This window comes from Chiloscyllium plagiosum, chromosome 22 (assembly GCF_004010195.1).
Source record: "Chiloscyllium plagiosum isolate BGI_BamShark_2017 chromosome 22, ASM401019v2, whole genome shotgun sequence".
Classification (NCBI taxonomy): Eukaryota; Metazoa; Chordata; class Chondrichthyes; order Orectolobiformes; family Hemiscylliidae; genus Chiloscyllium; species Chiloscyllium plagiosum.
The window spans coordinates 32,877,002-32,897,742 of NC_057731.1; the positions used below are offsets into that span (position 1 = coordinate 32,877,002).

General features: G+C 40.5%; 1 protein-coding gene across 2 annotated transcripts in view; it reads left to right on the forward strand.

Annotated features, from left to right (window-relative positions):
* plpp4 (phospholipid phosphatase 4) overlaps window positions 1–20,741 on the forward strand; it is a 248,717-nt gene that overhangs the window by 212,587 nt on the left and 15,389 nt on the right. For both annotated transcript variants that reach the window (XM_043712701.1, XM_043712702.1), the window contains one exon: window positions 15,838–16,008. In XM_043712701.1, coding sequence (XP_043568636.1) covers window positions 15,838–16,008 — 171 coding nt within the window. The remainder of the gene's footprint in view (window positions 1–15,837; window positions 16,009–20,741) is intronic.

Sequence of the window (20,741 nt, forward strand, 5' to 3'; positions counted from 1 at the left end):
CCAGTCCATGCCGAACCTAATCCCAAACTAAACTAGTCCTACCTGCCTGTTCCTGGCCCATATCCCTCCAAACTTTTCCTATTCATGTACTTATCCAAATGTCTTTGAAACATTGTAATTGTGCCCTCATCTACCACTTCCTCAGGAAGTTCATTTCATACGTGAATCATCCTCTGTGTAAAACATTTGTCCCTTGTGTCTTTTTTATATCTCTCTAGTCTTAAAATTCTCCATCCTAGGAAAAAGACAGCTACCATTAACTCTATCTATACCTCTCATTATTTTATAAACTTATTTTTGTATTGTTGTACTCCTGTGTAGCAACTTGGGATATTTTGCCATGTCAGAGGCATCTATCTAAATGCAAGTTGTTCTTGTTGATCCAAACCTCATTATTAATGCATAATGTATCTTACTTTGTAACTTTCCATAAGAATATACCCTTCCTTTTACATTTCTCATTTACAAGAGTTGGAGTTTCAACAGGGAAATTATGAACATGCAAAATCATACCAATTAGAAAACACGGATAGATCAGCATTGATAGAAAAAGCAGGAATATTGATTCTCTCCTGCATATTAACTTTTAATCAGAAAGACAGGGAAGAACATCGCAATAACAATCATTGTCCCTGATTTCTGGTTTCCACACAAGCCGACAGCCAAATTGTTCCCACTGAGAATAGATTCAGGCACTTGGGGTCAAATTTGGAAATTAGAAATTTATGAGTTCATGAAAAATTCAAGCAGAACAACTTCAGACAAAAGGAAATGGGTACATGGAGAACATCACTATGGAATGCCATTGTAACAAATAACACAAACGGTTCAAGGAACAACTAGATGTGGTTGCAGAGACTCAGAGACTCAGGGATGTGATCGGAAGTCAAGAGTGTAAAGCTGACCAACCAAAACAGAAAGATTTATTGGCCTCTCCTGTTCCTGAAATCTCGTACACACACCAGGCAGACCTACACATTCTTTATCTGTACACAGAGTGATGTGTGGGTACAGCTGATAGCATCCAACATGTCACAAGGATAACTTTTTGTCAAAATGAAAACCAGGACGATATTACAGGAGGGAAATTTGTTTTCTTTCAAGCACCTTTCAAGCATTTTGAAAAATTGCCAAAATAGATCTTCTTAAATAGACCCTTACAACCAGCAATTCCCAAAGGGACAAGTGTAAAGTAACAATCAGAAATAAAACTCTCCTAAACAGTTGACCTCTGATGTACTTCATAATCTTAACGTGGCTTAGTTCACATTTACCCGTAGGGATAGGATTAGCAAAGCAACAAAGTAATTGTTTGTCTGCTTGTAAGATACCTCAATGGTTTTTCCAGTAGCAGATATTCAACAACAGGTCTTTCTTGGAATCTTTTTCCTTTCTGCTGCTTTGAGAATACACTGCCCGCAGTGAGATAGTATGTTGTAAAATGAGGCAGACCAGCCACTAATAAACTAGACTTCTCTTGTATTTCTTTCATTAAAAAACTTTTCAGTCCACAAATTCAAGTAGATGGTTTTTAACATGCAGTGAGTTTCAAGTAAGAGTAGATTATCATGTGGATCTGTGGGACCTTTCTCTTAATTCATCCATGGGATGTGGGCATTGCTGACTGAGCCAGCATTTAGAACCAATCCCTATCAATGCCCAGGGCCCCAGACTGCTATGTCCCCACTCTAGTGCCCTGTACAATGCAGCCAGTGTAATATTGATAATGGAGTGCGTGAATGTTTAAGATGATGGATTGAGTAGTAATCAAATGACTACTTTCTCCTATATAGCACACTCATCCAAGCAAGATGAGATTACTCCATTACGACCCTGAATTATGCCTTGTAGACAATTGATTAGCTTTGTGGAGTCAGGAGGTGACTTACCTGGTGCAGAGTTCCTCGTCTTTGTCAATGAGCATCTCCAGGACTTTGTTGGTTGATGATTTAATGATAGTAATGATATTTGGTATCAAGAGAGTATAATTAGATTTGCTTAGTTGGAAGTGGCCTTTATCTGGCACTAGGTTGCCTAGAGTGTTACTTGCCACTGATCAGTCTAAGTCTGAATGTTGTCCAGGTCTTGCTCCATATGGCCATGGTCTGGTTCAGTAGCTGAGAAAATGAGGATGGAACTGCACACTCTGCAAACATTCTCAGATCTGACATTCTGATAACAAGAAGGTCTTGAGAACCAATTGAAGTGGGTTGAGCCAAGGACTGTATCCGAAGGGACTCCTACAGAAATATCCTGAGACTAGGACAAGTGACCTTCAATGACCACAACCATCCAGCTTTGTGCTAGGTAGTACTGTAACCAGTGGAGATTTTTCTCTGATTTCCATTGAACACATTTTTTTCTAAGACTTAATGATGACATGTTCAGACAAACGCAGCCTTGGTGGGCAGGGGCTACCACTCTTACCTCATCTCTTGAACCCACCTCTTTTGTAGTCTAGAGTTGAGTGACCCTGGTCCTGGGTGAATTCACACAAAACATTATGAGGTTTGCAGAATATTGTTGAGCGGTAGCCCACAGCACCCCTGGATGCTCAGTTTTGAGTTCTGAATTCAATCCATTTATTATGATGGTAATGCAAGAAAACATTAATGAGGTTGTCCTTAGTGTGAATACAGCTGTCTGGATCTCTGATGTGTGTGTGCATGTGTGTCTAGCATTATAAACATAGTCTACACAGGCCTCAGTTAACACAGAGGAAGTTGACACAATCCTGGGTTTTTGAAGTCCACAGTAGGAAAAAGAAGAAGACCCAGACAGGATTTCAAACAACAGCATGTGAGATCAGGTCAGCATCTACTTCAAGTGAAATTACTGCAGTGGTTTGTTTCATTTAGTATTTTTTAATCGTTGCTTCTGAAAGGATAACGGCAATTGGTCCTGCTTTGAATCAGATAGCAGAACAAAAAGCTCCTTCCTGTTTTGCATATCTGCCTCTCTTTGAATTGTAGCAATTTAATTAAATGTGAAACCTTTTAATAAATCAGTGCAGTTGAAGAGAGAACTTGGAATGTACTAACGTGCGGATGTCAGTGCTGCACAGTATTTGTGTGAAAAACAACTGGGAATAAAATAGTTCTATAGAAATATTGCATATTATGTAAGTTCCATCTGTTTATCTTTCACTGTTATGTAGATCTAATGATTGAATAGTAAGCAATGAAAGCAGCTAAGATAGCTCCAGCTGAGATAAACAGCTACTTATCCATAGCTTTGACTTTAGTGAGTGAGATAACTTCATTTACAAGTAGAACTGCAATGCATTCACATCACATGTATTTTCATTTATGTAACTAAGATCTGACAAATCGAAGTGGATTTATTTGTAAACCTGCAATAGGTGAGGAGAACAATGGCCTGGATTTTCTGAGGACTAGCAACCACAGTTAGATTGCCCTCTGCTCATACTTCTTTCTATTATTATTGAGCTCAATACTTCTAGCCAGGAATTCCAATCTTGCCTGCTTTAAAAATGCAAAATGTAGCTGAGATGAACACATTTCCCCCATAGTGGTGAGAGATGGTGACTGCACCGGTATGATAGTAGCTTTTAATGAAGCAGCCCTAATAAAACTGAAGTCATTGATATTGGGAGGAAAGCCCTGCACTGACTCATAGATGGCACAAAGGAAGATGATTGTGCTTATTGGAGATCTGTCATCTCAGAGCATCTCTCTAGCTTGTTCTAGGCCCAACCATCTTCAAGTACAGAGGAACCTTGATTATCTGAGGAATTGGACGGGCAGTATTTTGTTCATTAGTCAAATTCCAGATAATTGGATGCCAGACAACATAGTTTAGTCGAACATTGGGACCTTGGGATCTTGCCGGATAATCCAATATTCGGATAATGGAATGCCGGATAATCGAGGTTCCTCTTTACTTCATAAATGACCTACCCTCCATCATTAGGTCATACGTGGGGCTGTTTGCTAATGACTGCACAGTGTATGGTTCCACGTGCAGTTCCTCAGATACAGAAACAGTGTGTGCCCACCTTTGGCAAGAACTGGACAACATTCAGGCTTGGGCTACAGATAGTCATTGCCTATCTGTCCTATTCAACTGATAGGCGATGACTATCTCCAATAATAGATCATCTAATTATTTCCTCAAATAACAATGGCATTACTAATACTGAATCACCTCTAACAACATCCTGGGGGGCCACCATTTAGTAGAAACTGAACTGGACTAACAATTTACATAGCAGCGACAAGAGTAGGTTCATGTCTAGGAACTCTCCAGCAAGTAACTCACTAGTTGACTCTTCAAAAACCTATTCACAAATATATATCACAAGTCAGAGACATGATGAAATTCTCTGCATTTGTCAGGATGACTGTGGCTGTAGGAACACTCAAGTTCATTACTATCCAAGTCAAAGTAATTCACTCGATTGCAAACCTGTCATCCATTTTAACTATTTACTTCCTCCATCACTGGTATATAATGGCAGCAAGGAGTATTAGTTCAAAATGCACTGTAGCAACTTGCCAGGCTTCCTTTGACAAACTCTTCCAAACCCATGTTTTCTACAAGTTAGAAGAACAGGGGCAGTAGGTGCATGGGAACCACCTTTAGTCTCCTCCAAATTACACATCATCCTGCCTTGGAACTATGTTGCCATTCCTTCATTGTTGCTGGTTCAAAGTCCTGATATTTCTAATAGCACTGTGGATGTACCCACTCAATGTGGATTGCAATGGTTCAAGAGCACAGCGCACCTCCACCTTCTCAAAGGGCATTAGGGATGGGCCTTGCCAGTGACACCCACATACTTTGATGAATAGAACCTCCTTTACTGGCCCAATGTTTGTTTTTCTTACACTTAGTGTGAAATGACTTGGAGGAATAAAATGACATTTAATAAATGTAAATTGCTGTTTGCCAGATGCTGAAACATAAATCTTTACATCCAACATTGTTTACTGTTGCGCTGCAAGCAACAACAGAGGAAGACTATATTTTATATTTGACATTCATAAAGAGAATCACCATAAGTGGCATGTAGCGCTGCCAATGCAGTAGGTCCAATATATTCATATTCTTCCACATACAAAAATGTGCTGACAATGAAGGTGTTGCTTACATATAGAAATCCAGGGTTTTAACTTTCAGGTGGTAATCTTGAGGGAAATTATTGTACAGTTATGGAAATATGATATCGGAGGAGTTGAATCAATAATCAAAACTCCAGAATGGTAACAGAGTGCATTTATTGGGTGCTGCTCAATAGCAGGTACTCCACTCATTTCTCCATAATTGGTGATCCAATGCTTTACTCTTCCATTCTCATTAGACCCTCATTAAACCGAGTTCTGAGGAAGGATCGCTGGACCTGAAACATTAACTCTGATTTCTCTCTATAGATGCTGCCAGACCTGCTGAGCTTTTCCAAAATTTCTGTTTTTGTTGACCATAAGACCCTCCCATTTTCAGTGTACATAAGGTGGATTCCCATTGCCTTCCATATTTGTGCTGAAATGAAATACAAGTCCTCTGTGAGAGTAAGCAGCCATTGTCCCATGAGGGTCGAGTTTTCCACCATTCACACCCAACATTCACTGATTCCACTGTTGGCCCTGGCTCATGACCCTGAGCATGGCATCCTTACTTGGGTCTGAGGAAACTCTGAATAAGACTGTTCCCTGAAAACTCAAATAATCCTGCTATTTAAAACAGCTTTATATAAAAACAGCGTTTTCACCCAATAAATGCACTCTGTTACCATTCTGGAGTTTATTAGTGGTTGGTCTGCCTCATTTTACAACTGCACAAGGAGACTGCAAGATAGTTTCCACGGGACAATACTTTGACAAACTGACCAAAAGACTGCAAATACTATGAGAAATAAAACTTAGAGACATAATAATCCAGCACATTGTTTTTAGTGTCTTAAGAATAAGTACAAAATTTCTAGTCCAACCTTTCCTGAATTGTATTAACCCAGTTGCTATTTATCTTACTGATTTAAGCTGTAGTATTTGTCATTATAATGCATTACATAGCAAAGTCCTCCAACATGCTGTGGTTTGAAGATTAGGATAAGATTTGGCCAGTCCCTGGCAGTCAGGGGTTATTGATATTCCTCTTACCTGGACAGAACCCTACTTTAACTTATTAAAATGTTGTAACCTTGAGTACTGTTTTTTGTCACATGAATTCTGAATATGAAGTGCTGCTGGAGATCGATAAAATGTATTGGCAAGGATCTGCTTTTGAGTCTGCAAGCCACATTCTAACAACACCTCATTGTACACCTTTTCTGTATTCCTGGAGAGAATGCAAAACCAATTCAATCATCTAAGAGGAGATGATTATCTCATCCACAGCCTGCAAACTAAATATCTTCACATTATCATTTTCTCCTTGTTTATTGTCAGTTGCAAGTATGCTAACCTGCATCCCCTTCCTCCTCACAAAGTTACAACTTAGAAAACAAATAAAAGCAATGTAATGTGGATATTGCAATCTGAAAGAAAAGCAGAAAGTGCTGGAGAAATCCAGCTTGTCTGGCAACATTTGTGTAGTAGAAAACAAGGTTAATGTTTTGGGTTCATTTACTCTTCAGAACTGGTCAGCTTTGAAACATTAACACTGTTTTTCTCTTCACAGATGCTGCCTGATTTGTTTATCCAGCACTTTGATTTTCCTGCTGATATCTACTGTCAGTTACCACATTGGTGCCATTATTTAAGAAAGGCCATAAGCAAAAGCCAGGCAACTGTAGCCAGATGTAAGAGGTGGATAAGTTGTTGGGAGGGGATACTGAGGGTCAAGATTTAGGGGTATTTGAAAAGGCAAGGACAGATTGTGGACAGTTAACATGGCTTTGTGCATGGGAAATCATGCCTCACTAACTTGATTGAGTTTTTGAAGAAGTGACAAAGAGGATTGATGAAAGCAGATCGGTAGAAGTTGTCTGTATGGACTTCAGCAAGGCCTGTGATAAGCTTCCGCAAGGTAGACTGGTTAGCAAGGTTAGATCACATCGAATCTCGGGGGAGTTAGCCAGTTGGATACAACATTGGTTTGAAGGTGGGGGACAGAGGGTGGTGGTGGAGAGTTGTTTTTCAGCCTGTGACCAGCAGTGTGCCGCAAGGATTCATGCTGGATCTACTGTTTTTTTGGCATTTATATAAATTATTTGGATGTGAATATAGGAGGAATGGTTACTAAATATATAGATGACACCAAAATAAGATCTTGATCAGATGGCCCAATGGGCTGAGGAGTGACAGATGGAGCTTAATTTACATAAACAAAAGATGTTGCATTTTGGTAAGGCAAATCAGGGCAGGACTTATACAGTTAATGGTAGGGCCCTGGGAGTGTTGCCAAACAAAGAGACCTTGGGGTTCAGGTGAAAGTGGAGCTGCAGGTAGACTGGGTAGTGAGGAAGGCGTTTGGTATACTTGTCTACATTAGTTGGTGCATTGAGTATAGAAGTTGGGATGTCATGTTGCGGCTGTACATCATTGTTTATGGCATGTTTAGAATACTGCATACAATTCTGGTCTCCCTGCTATAGGATGGATGTTGTTAAAACTGAAAGGGTTCAGAAAATATTTACAAGGAAATTGCCAGGATTGGAGGGTTTGAGCTGTAAAGGCTGAATAGGCTGGGGCTATTTTCCCTGGAGGGTAGGAGGCTGAGGAGTGATCTTATAGAGGTTTATAAATCCTGAGGGGCATGATTAGGGTGAATAGGCAAGGTTTTTTTTCCCATGGTAGGGGAATCCAAATTTAGAGGGCATTGGTTTAATACGAGAGGGGAAAGATTTAAAACGGACCTGAGGGCAATTTTTTTCACAGAGGGTGTTGCGTGTATGGAATGAGCTGCCCGAGGAAGTGGCGGAGTTTGGTACAATTACAACATTTGAAAGGCATCTGGATGGGTATATGAATGGAAAAGGTTTACAGGGATAAGGGCCAAATGCTGACAAATGGGACTAGATCAGTTTAGGATATCTGGTCGATATAGACAAGTTGGACCAAAGGGTCTGATTCGATGCTATTTTTTTAAAAATTCATTTGTGGGACTTGGGTGCCGCTGGCTGGCCAGCATTGATAGCCCGTCCCTATTTGCCTTTGAGAAGGTGGGGGTGAGCTGCCCTCTTGAATCGCTGCAGTCCACTTGTTGTGAGTTGACCCACAATGCTGGTAGGAGGGAATTCCAGGATTTTGACCCAATGACTGTGAAGGAACGAGAGTATATTTCCAAGTGAGAGTGGTGAGTGGCTTGGAGGTGAACTTATAGTGGTGGTGTTCCCAAGTACCCGTACAACTCTATGCTCTTTCCTTGCAAAAATACTAAGTCTAACACCACAAAGACTGTGTAGTCTAACACCACAAAGACTGCATTACAAATCATTCAACCTAATTTCAGACATTCTTGGGGTTCAGATCAAAGTTCATTAAATATTCTCAGTCTGATGTTAAAGATGGACTTCCTGAGTGATTAAAAGCTAATCACTTTTGCTGTGATAACAAACTCCATAATCTTTCAATTCCCAGGTTTAGCTCTTTTCTGAGTATTCCTTTTGAGTATTCCTTCAACTAAGACAGAGGTCTGAACAGCACTCAAGGACTCTCTCGCATTTTTGCGGTGTGTCGGATTAAATTATTTTGAAGGCTTTTCAATAGACTGTCACAATTTTGTACATACCAAAAATTTTAAAGGAACAAATTCTAATAAATATGAGGACCACACAATGAAGGAGGGTTTGAATTTTTTGTTTGTTTCATCATTTGTTTCATTTTTCTGTTAACATAGATCATTCTGGAGCAACAGTAAATTTTAAAAATGCAGGTCAAAGGGCAAATGGATGTGCCTCTTCCTTGAGGATTTTTGGAAAGATGTCTCTGTCTCTAAAGAAGGAGGTCAGATACCTTTCTGAATAAATGTTTGACAAATCTGTAATACAGCATTAATTGTTCAGTGAAGCCATTATAAATCCCATAGAAGCAGACGTGAGGCAGGAATATGAATAATCAAAGTAGAAAGTCTTGCTGTTCAGATGGATATTTGTGTATGATCTGGCTGGTCCCATCTGGACAAACAAAATGTACTTCCTCCTCATATATTACTGCTTTCACTATGTCTGACCGCAAGTCTGCAATCATTCCAATTAAATTATAATTGATGGTAAACAATTCATGGTATTTTTTACTAGATTGTTTTCAGTTTACATTTGGTTTTATAGATCTGTGTACATTCAAAACTGTTATGTTATGAACAACAAGAATTGACAGCATTTACTTTTTTTTAGAAAAGTCTTTGTATTAAAGTTGGTCAAGTAAAAATCTAGAGTTCAAATTTTCATTTCAGTCACAAACGGTTGCAAGTGGATACATGCTTTGATTTTCAATAAGTTCTCTACATCTGTATTACATTCAAAATTAGCCTTTTTCCTGTAAGTCATATATGACAAGAACCCCTTTGTGATTAAAAAGCTGCACAGATAACACATTGTTCAAAGGGCTGGAATTTGACTAAATGTTGCAATTATGGTTTTTGTCTATGAAAGTCTACTTTCTACCACACAAACTTGCTACAGAATGACAAATAAGTGAATATAAGGCTGAGAATTTCATCCAACCCATACAACCCAGATATCAGTCCCAACTTACAAATAGCCTTTTTTGCCTTGTGTTGAACAGAATGCTTGCCCAGACATTCTGGTCCTGCTTTCTAGCAGAAGAATGATTTTCTTAATTCATTCAAAGGGAATGTGTATGCCCCTGGTTGAGCCACTATTGATTAAATTGCTAGTGTCTCTGGGGTGTAGGGGACACTCATAGTGCTGTTGGGAAGACAGTTCCAGGATATTGACCCAGTGACAGTGAAGGAATCAAAAGACTATAAGACCATAAGATATAAGTGCAGAAAGAGACCCTTGAGCCCTTCAAGTCTGTTCCACCTTTTGATCATAGCTGACATGTTTCTCAACTCCATTCGCCTGCCTTCTCCCCATAACTCTTGATCCCTTCACTAATCAAGAACCTATCTAGCTCTTTCTTAAATACATTCAATGACTTGACCTCCTTCTGCAACAATGAGTTCCACCAAATCACCACCCTCTGGCTGAAGAAATTCCTCCTTGTCTTAGTTCTAAAGGGTCATCTCTCTACTCTGAGGCTGTGCCCTTGATCCTAGTGACTCTGATGAGTGGTAACATCTTCCCCACATCCACTCTATGAACGACAATACGGTCCAGGTCAGGATGGTATGTGGCTTCAAGGGGAACTTGTAGATGGTGGGTTTCCCACACTTCTGCAGCCCTTGTCCTTCTACATGTCAGAGGTCACAGGATTGGAAGGTGCTGTCAGAGGGCTTTGATGAGCAATTGCTGTGAACGTTGCAAGTGGTACACATTACTACAGTCAAGAGGCTGCTTTGTCCTGGATGGTGTCAAGGTTTTCAAGTGTTCTTGAAGATGCACTCTTTCAAGCAAGTGGAGAGTGTTCCATCACACTCCTGACTTGTGCCTTGTAGATGGTGGACAGGTACTGAACAGATAAGAGGGAGGAGTTTAAAAGAGATGTGTGAGACAAGCTTTTTACAAGAAGGTGTTAGGTGCCTGGAATATGCTTCCAGGGGAGCTGTTAGAGGCAGATATGGTAGAGGTATTTGGACAGACACACGAACAAGCAGGAAATATCTAACAGTTGGGATTAGTTTAAAATGGTGTCACGGTCAGCATAGACACAGTGGGCCAAAGGGCCTGTTCCTGTGCTATACTGTTCTCTGCTCTGTGTTACATGTATTATCCAAAGTGATCATTGAATATCCCACCTGGATCAGCAAGCAGGAAGTGTGACTCAATGAGGCACTTGACAGTATCAGTTCATCATTCAGTCCAAATGAAAATTTTTGACTTTTGTATGACCTGCCTTTTGATATTACTTCTCATTCATTCTTGATAGAAGCAAGGGTTAAGGACAAAGGGTGAGATTTTGCCATGCCATGGAGGTACAAACCCAAGCGGTGGGATAGGAGGAGACAAACTCCATGCCCACCTTGGGCCGCCTTCAAGAGATGGCGACCCTGACTTCAGCAAATCCCCGTCGCTGCACCATGGGTAGGCACCACTAGGATGGATTACAACATTGGGAAGTCTCCCAACTCACAATTCCCACCTCAAAGGAGAAAATTCACCTCAAAGCTGAAGCTGTCACTGTTGGGATCGCAAGTGTATGGAATTCGTGATAGTGAGAGTAGAAAAGGTAGATGTGAGCATAAAGTGAAGAAGGCTCAAGATGTCTCTGCCCAAACCTTGCCCTCACTGTTGACCTTGATTTAACTTCTGGAGTCAGAAACAGGGGAAGGCATAGGCCATTTGGCCCATCAAGCCTACTCTGTCATTCAGCCAGATCACAGCTAACCTTTCACCTCAGCACTGTTTTCCTGTATTATCCATGTATATTTAATGTCTAGAAGTCATTCAATCTGACTTGAATATATTCAATGACAATGCCTCCACAATCCTCAGGGTAGAGAATGCCAAAGACTCATTCCTGAGTGAAGACATTCCTCCTCCTACAAACCTATGAGTTAACAGCTGGAGTTAGACCATGCAGTGCAATAAGTCAGCTCCATCGAGGCTGATCTCACTTGTCTATATTCTCTGATTAACCTTTCACTCCCTTGCTCATTAAGAATCTACCTCTGCCTTAAAAATATCTATGGAGTCATAGAGATGTACAGCACAGTCCATGCCAACCAGATATTCTAAATTAATCTAGCCCCATTTGCCTGCATTTACACATATCCCTCTAAACCCTTCCTATTCATATACCCATCCAGATGCCTTTGAAATGTTGTAATTGTATCTGCCCCCACCATTTCCTTTGGCAGCTCCACCCTCTCCTAGACAAAGTTGCCCTTCAGGTCCCTTTTAAATCTTTTCCCCTCTCACCTTAAACCTACGCCTTCTAGTTTTGGACTCTCCTACTCAGTGCTCTGTGCCCAAGACTGTCCTTGGAATTTCCACAAGTTCTGTACCTGATCGTGGCCAGTATCTACCTTTAAAAAAGTCAGGGCAATAAAGTCTGTTTCATTGAGATCTCTGTGCAATTTGCAAGGGCCACTGACCTGGTGGACAGTATCTGTGACCAGCGTTTGAACCTCAAACATTTTCACATTGTATGTATTTCACAAACTTGATGATGTGATTGCAAATGAACTGTGGCTGCATTTTGCAAATGAATGAACGATGTCTTTGCCCCCTGTCAATGTCCTTATATTCAGCAAAGGTGTAGTCTGTACTTATGCACATTAACTGACATTGACTCTGTCCACCTCAGGGTACTGTCAGAGGTTTACCTTCCTGTACCCAGAAGGTGCATTTCCTTCAGCACCAACAGTGTGGAAATGCACCACAGGGAACTCCACCTCTTTGACACCTGAACCCAATGTTAAACTTTGATGATGCTCATCACGGTTCTCTATGCTTCCCCATAATGATGGTCAATGCCAATCATCTCACTTCCTATCACCTTCCATACCTCACCATTCTGTACTGTTTACCCACTTATACTTCAATTTTCCTCTTATCCCTGCCTCAGCCCCCAGCCTTGAATGCCCCCAAGCCCTCTCCCCTCAATTCACTTTCCATCTCTGCCCCACTCAGTGCATGGACCCCAGGACTGACTGTTTTTGGGCCCCATGACTGACTTTACTACCCCAGGAAAGGACACACCTGACTGACCAAGGGGTGTGTGTGTGTGCGTGCGTGTGCGCAAAACAGTACTGGCAGCCTCTAGGCTCTGGCCAATGTTTCAATGCCCAAAAGGATATGGCATGGCAAACAATGCAAGGATGTATCCGCTTTGACACTAAGTAAGTGAATATACAGACAGCAAGTGGGCAGCTTTCACATGCGGCCTGGTCCAATCTGCCTGGACTTGTGAACAAGGTGTCCTTGCTGCAGCCTTTTGGTGTTAGTTGCCAGTGCATCCTGAAGGGCAGCTTCAAAGTGTAGAGCTGTCCTTTAAGTGAATTGGAAAGGTACCATAAGGGTCCTGTGAGGCTGCCTGATGTCAGATGCCAATATCCATAGATCTGAGATGCGTGCAGCTAGTACCCATATTCTGCCATGTGACACTGGTAGTGGGTGCCCAGGATGGTAGCCAGGAGGAGCAAGCAGTGAGGTAAATTCATCAAGTATCCGCTTTGACTTTCACGTTACTAATTGTTGATGTCTGTTTATTGGCAGTAGCATAGGAAGCTACATATTAATGAGGTGTGATACATTGTTAATGAGGCTGTTAACAAGCAATAATCATTGTTAATAGGCATGTCTCCATGCCTCATAACAACCTCATCTCAATACTCAGCAGTCTGTTTGAAAATGCAACGATTTGCTCCCAACTTTGAAAAAGGCTTCACCTGATTTCTCACACAATCGCCTACATTTCTCATCCTAGCCCATATTAGGCCCTTGTAAGATTCTGCCCAGAGTCTAGAAGCTGTGGTGCACTCCTCAAGGCCAGCAGATTATCCCTGATTATGTGGAGTGCAGAACTGAGCTCAGTACTCAGAATGGCACCTAACTAACACAACTTCCACTCCTTAATAAACATGATTGTCACCAATGGTTATAACTGCTATAGAGACCAGGATGGCAGTGGAATTCCTCTGTGTTGCTAAGCTACAGAAGAAACAAGATACTTTGTGTAAATTTATTCTATCAATTACATCATATTTATTTATGTTCACACTTTGTGGATACATACTGTAGTCTAAATTGGTGTGAATTCATTCTATCTGACATCAAGGAATTGATCATTTAATTGGAATAACACTGTACAAATAAGACAGCTTTGTGGATTTGTTGTAGATCTGTCACACATTGATGATCATTACAGAAACTTACTTTGAAATATTTTTGTCTTAGAACTGAAAAAGAACTGAGAGTTTATTGCTGCAGTGTCATTTGTCCTCAGAATCAAAACCTACTTAGAATGAGACAAAGTATAAATAATGCAACACTGCTGCTTAAGATATTCAGACATCTTCAGCAGCAACTCTATCACAGAGTTTCTGTGTAATATTACAAGTATGTACCTGACAGATTTGTTTTGGTGAACTGATTTGCAATGTTTCAATTAATGGCTGCATCAGCACATCCCAATAATATCCCACAGGAGACTTTTAATTTGATCATGATTTCATGTTCATACTGAGAAAGCAAATGATGATTTAAAGTCAGTTTGACCGTTACTGATGGATACAAAGCAATTTGTTTATGACTTTCAATCACAGTAGGTTAAGCTGAAGGTGAAAGCAGTTGGTAAAACCCCAAATTATCTGGAGAGTGTTTCAAATTGTTGTAAAGTCGTCCAGCGTACTGTACCAAAAATTTAATAAGTCAAGTCATCCAGAGTTGCATCTATATACCTCATTTTTCAATTGCCGGGAAGTGGAAGCAGACCTACTTAAACATAAATGACCTGTTCTCACACTTAGCTGGGAAACAATTTGTTGCAAAGGCAAAATTTGAAGAATGCAGCCTCAACAGAACCACCAATTTTTAAATATATTTCAATTTTTTTCTGCAAAATACATATTTGTTAAAAAATGACAATCAAAAGCCTGGAGACTGGCATACTGGTGTAACACTCATGCTTCTTTTGTGTGTGTCTCTATTTCTTCACTTTTTCAGTGTGGTACCTGTTCTCTGGCAAAAAATTAGGAATGTTTTGATTGATGTCTTACTCTTTACAGCCTTACAGGGTTGGTGAACAAGCACTGGAAAATATAGTTTCAATATGAACTCGTCTAATTTCACTATTTTTAAGAGAACACACAGCACCATTATACAATGGCATGCATGCAATTAAATTCTTTTGGTGTCCCAAATTTGTAGAGCAGCTGTGATGCAGACTATCCCTCACTATAAAATGGGGAGAGAGGTTATTTAATATAAAAATATGATGCAGAGCATTTTAATTCAGTGCATTGCAGGGGCTATGCACTCCAAAAGATTAGAATACAGCTAGTGTACATCATTTACATCAACATTTCCTGTATTTATTATTCAAAACAATCTATAGCAAGAGTACAATGGTATTTTTGTAATTTTGAAAACATTATAAACTTACCATGCTGAGTTATAACATCAGAGCCAGTTTGCTTATACTCTTGATCAACCTAGTGCTGAACACCTGCCAGGTGACTTGGAAGAAGTATTAGAGACAAGTGAAGTGTTTTCACAAAGTGATGAAATAAATTCCAAGGAGTAAAGTCAACTTGAGTTGCAACTGCACATGCTATGGCTCTTCTTCCTGCTTCCACACTGTTGCTTCTGCAAGCCTCCAGGATCTACCCTCGGCCTCTTCTGATTGCCCATTGACCTGCTGCCCTTGCAAAATAATCCAAAAGCACAAAGTCAGTTTTCACGTGGACATTAGCAACATCCGGATCAACTCATCACCACCTCTCCCAACTCAAACATGATTACATTTGTGTGCACTGCACTTGGGGAAAGTCTAGTCAGTTCCTGGCCTTTGGTATTGCCATAGAGCATTACACAGATATAAAGCTTTCAATTGTAAAGTGAAACATTGACAACCAATTACCCCCTGCAGACTGAATATGGGATGACGTTGACGTGAAGTCCATTATTAAGACTTCTTCTGCCTTCGCCTTGTCTGAGAAGAGACATCAATCAGGAACATAAGTGAACTTTAAAAGTATAAGTGATTTTCATTATAATTGCTTTGTATCTTTGCTTGTATGATCCAAGAACAACAGTGACTTATATAAGACCTACAATCATATTATTTTAAAATTCCTTCCATGTTCTAGTTGCTTTTTCAGGTCTGGGTTTTACCACCTTCTACTTAGCTGGAAAATTGCACTGCTTCACGGATATTGGTCAAGGAAAAAGTTGGAGACTGTGTGCAGCAATCCTCCCTTTGTATTGTGCTGTGATGATTGCCTTGTCGAGGACTTGTGACTACAAACATCACTGGCAAGGTGAGCTGTGCTGGCTGTCAAACATCCCCTGTCAAAATATTGCTTTGGTTGCAATTGCTTCTGCGACGAGAGTGATTTCAGAGCGAGAGCTTTAAGGTGTTTCATTTTCAAGTGACTTGCAAGCCTTGTGTGTTGAGACTTAATGATCAAATGATTCAAAGCTTGCATTGTTTTTTATCCACATTCATGTTTTGCCTCTTTCGCAGAACAAGGAAAACAAGAGGAAACTTGAACTGACAAGCCTGCCAGTGTAAAAATATTCAGTCAATATAATTTGGTCCTCATTATTCACATGAAAAATTGCACTCAGATTAAATGCACCAGTCTTGGCCTTTCTGAAGGAAAGCTCATTGATCTGCCATTGTTGGGTAGTGAGGCACATCTTAGCAATTTCATTGCTGAAAGAGGAAATCAGTTCACTCTGGTCTACTCTGTACATAGCAAGGTGTTTGCAACTCAAAGCAAAACACAGCGACATGACAAGGGGTTTCCAAATGTTTGACACGAGTGGTCATGTAGATCCTGAAGTTGTCAGAAGATTGAACCCACAAAGGAAACAGAAGCAGAGAATTGTTTCACTGTCTTAACCTATGCTCTCGTTCACACACCAGCTACAATATTGAAGAACTAGTCATTCATTCCACTCATGGTTCTTTGCTATGCACAAATACCCACATGTGCCACAGTTGATGAGCTCCAGACATGAGAAAGAATTCACCAGCCACATGGGAAACATGGGAGTGTCAGTTACGATCTGAAAGTCATTGCTGAGTCCAAAAGGCTCTTACATGCCAAATCAAAAGAAAGGTTTGTGTTTTGTTTTATAGGAGCAGTGTAGATAGGAGGGCAAGGAAAGAGAGATCTTAGCATTTTGCAATGTTTGGTTTTTGTGATACAGGAAGATATTTTTCTGAGGTCACTGAGTTCAGAATCAAAGAGAAACATGGGACCAAAAAAATGGAATTTCTCTTTAGGAAACCTAACATGGAGAAACAAGTAGAACATATGATCGGTATCTGTGACTTGATTCTCAGTAAGGACACCCTATGGCAATATTCAGTCCTAAGTCATAAACGCTAGAAATTACATTGTGCAAATACTCAAAGTTATGAAACACATTTATACTTGAACAGAATTAATAACCCATTTCTTGTAAGTACCACAATCAAAGTGACAGAGACAAGTTGGCTCAGATTTGACTGTCAGCAACAGCACTCATCCTGACTCAAAGAAAGCTACTTACAAAGATCTAGCAGTCTTTGTGCTATGGATTCCCCTTGTCCAGAATTAATCTGGTTGCCAGGTATCCAACAACAGTGATGTCATCAGGTAGGGTAGCACTCAATTATATTGAAGAATTATCACAGGAGTGAAAGGGCACTGATTAGCCTTTGTGCCTTCTAAATTTTATAGCAAGATAACGGTTGAGACATATAAGTGGGATTAGAGCAGTAGTTGAAATATTAACAACACATTGAAAAGAACACTTTTTTAACATCAAGGAAAGATTTGACATGACACAAATATAAAATCAATCTTCCAGAGTCAGAGAAGTTTTCAGGGGTAGTTATGGCTTAGTAAGCCAATAAAGATACAGTTGCACTGCAATGACGAGGGGTGATATTTAATGTCTTCCCTTGTGGTGGGTCCAGTGCTGAAGGGGCATTTAACCAGCATGAGGGTGGCAAGTGAGGACCCATTGCCTTGCTTTTGCCCTGATTAATTCTGTGGTGAGAAGGCTGTGTTTGGCCCATCACTATCCAGCTGACTGTCTGATTGGCATTTGAGTCAATAGGCATTCCTTTAAAGAGGTGAAAAGAAGTATTTTATGACAGCAGGAAAACCTCCCATCGCCTACTTTACATTCCACCCAAGATGTAGCTTTGTCCATGGGCTGGGGTTTAATAGGAATATTACAGTGTAAAAGGCAATTTCATGTCTGTTCAGTGATTCTAAAAACTGTGCCTGTAATGGAGAAACAAGGAATCACAGAGAGCAATATTTGAATTTTTGTGTTTAATTGTACGGGTACATGTGAAGACAATACGTGTTGCTGTCAGCGTCATGATAGAAAACTCCAACCTTCATAATTACAAAATGCAGGCCAGAGGCGTAGCATAGAAGCATGGAGCTTTACATTCATGAGGAGATAACTTCTGTATGAGAAATTGTTTCCAGATTAACTCCTGACTAATCCTGCTATCATGTCCTTTCTCTATAGCCCTGTTAACGTTCCTCTTTGAAATGTGTATCTACCATAAAAGATGCAGTGGTTATTTCCTCAGCTACTCCCTGTGGCAAAGAATTCTCCTATCTTGAACAGAATAATCTCATTGGTGGGTCTGCTGAGTAATGAAACATATTAATTGTGTAAATAATGGTAGACACCCAACTACCATAACTGTTCATAGTTAAAGCCTAAAAATTATGGGTCTTATATTTAAGATGCAAAGAAAAAATTTTGTTTTCTGTCAGCGAGTTGTGACTCTTTGAAACTCACTTCCCCGGAGTCTGGTTGAGGCAGGCTCATTGGATATTTTTAAGGCAGAGGTAGTGAAAGGTCATCGGGGATAGGCTGGAGTGTGGAATTGAGGCTGCAAGCTGATCCTGATCAGCCATGACTCTGTCATATACCTGAGCAGCTTCAAAGGGCTGAATGGCCTACTCCTGCACCTAATCTGTCTGTTCACATGACACATTCATAAAAATCGGTACTCCATATCAGCACAGAGAAGTGAAGTTTTGTTATGTGTTTGATGTTTGTTCTAGTGTGGGTTCCTTAGGACTTATTGCAAGCTCATGCCAAACTTCTTAAAGACTGATAAACTCTATTTTCTTTTGTTTCATACTACAGAGGAACCTCGATTATTTGGTATTCGATTATCTGAATTTCGGATTATCTGGCAAAATCGCAAGGTCCCAATGCTTGGCTAAACTATATTATCTGGCATTCAATTAACTGAATGAAATATTCCCCGCCTGTGTCCTTTGGATAATCAAGGTTCCTCTGTATATGATGGGACAGCTGAGGAGCGGAGACTCTGAGCTGTGCAGGGCTCAGTCCAACACTCAAAATGATCACTGAGGTCACAGCAACAGTAGAGTACCTCAACAATCATATTCATCGAAGCCCATCGCCACACTGAGGACCCTGACGTTTGGTTTATTTCTGGGTCCAAGCCATGGTCAGTGTCAGCATGATGTGCCAGGTGCTGTTTTTAAATGGATGGAGAATGAGTGACCAGAGAGCGTCCATGTACCCAGGAGCACAGAGGACAGCTCCCAAGGTTTGAGGGCCAACAGAAGGACCTTGAGCATTGAGAGAGTGGCAATGCCACTGTCCAATGGAGACAAAAGAGAGAGGGCACAACAAAATGAAGGATCCCAGTCAAATATAACCCTGGTAACATTTATTCAGTAAAAACTGGCAACATCTGCAGTAGCACCATTGTGAGAGCTGGTGATATTTAAAAAGCCTTTTAAAGGACTTCCCCCTCTCCCTGCCCACTCTAATGCCAGGAAACTCCAACCACTTAGCAGCTACAGTGGTCAACAAGAATATCCTAGTCAGCACTGGCAATAGCCCTTTACTGAGACCTTGAGCAGTCTCAGTGGACTATACCCCAGTTTAGGCCACATTAGCAAACTCTGGACCAGCCCAGCATTGGTCCTGTGTCCTCCAAAAATAGAGAACTCTGCCCAGAGTAATCACTTGAGTTTCAGATCCTGTTGGTAAGGAGACTCTTTCTCAGGATCATCAAGATTTATTTCAAGGACAAGGATATTTGAACAAGACGAATATGAAATGCAAAAACAGTACAAATGCTGAACACTCTGAGCGTCAATCACTGTTGGGAAACTTGAAATTAGCTTTTCTATCTGTCATTTGTACAACTTGAATAATGTTTTCAGGAGCTAAGAAATGAATTGTGCCACAGATCAGATCAGAGTCTTGTCCCTTTCAAACTACATCTTAGTTAGACAGAGTCCTATTGTCAGAATCTGGTCTTAATCTGCTTCAAGTTTATGTTAATTATATTGGTATCTGTTTCAATTGGAAATCATTCCCCAGCATAGGGTTTGTGAGATCGGGTAACTATTTTACTGTATGATGGAGTGAACATCTCAGAAACACTGAACTCATCAATTCACAGTACGGTGGCTCAGTGGTTCACCTTGCTGCCTCACAGGACCAGGTTCACTTCCAGCCTCTGGCTACTGTCTATGTGGGTTTCCTCCAGCTGCTCTGGTTTCCTCCCACAGTCCAAAGATAGAGTCATAGAGCAAGAAAACAGACCTTTTGGTCCAACCAGTCCATGCTGAACATAACCTAAATTAAACTAGTCCCATCTGCCTGCTCCTAGCCCATATCCCTCCAAACCTTTCCTGTTCATGTACCTATCCAAATGTCTTTTAAATATTGTAATTGCACCAACATCCACCACTCCCCCAGGAAGTTCATTTCACACGTGAATCAGCCTATATTCATTTGGGTTTAGAAGAATAAAAGGTGTTCTCATTGAAACATATAAGATCTTGAGAATATTGAATAGGGTGGATACCTGTCATTTGCAAAATGCTACGATCTATTCATTCTGTTCTCAGGAGGACAGATTCTTTTACAAAATAACCTCTGACAAATGCCTATGTGCAGCTTGAATTAGGTGATACACAGTGACTTAGTGGTTAACACTGCTGCCTCACAGTGCGAGGGACACAGGTTTGATTCCAGC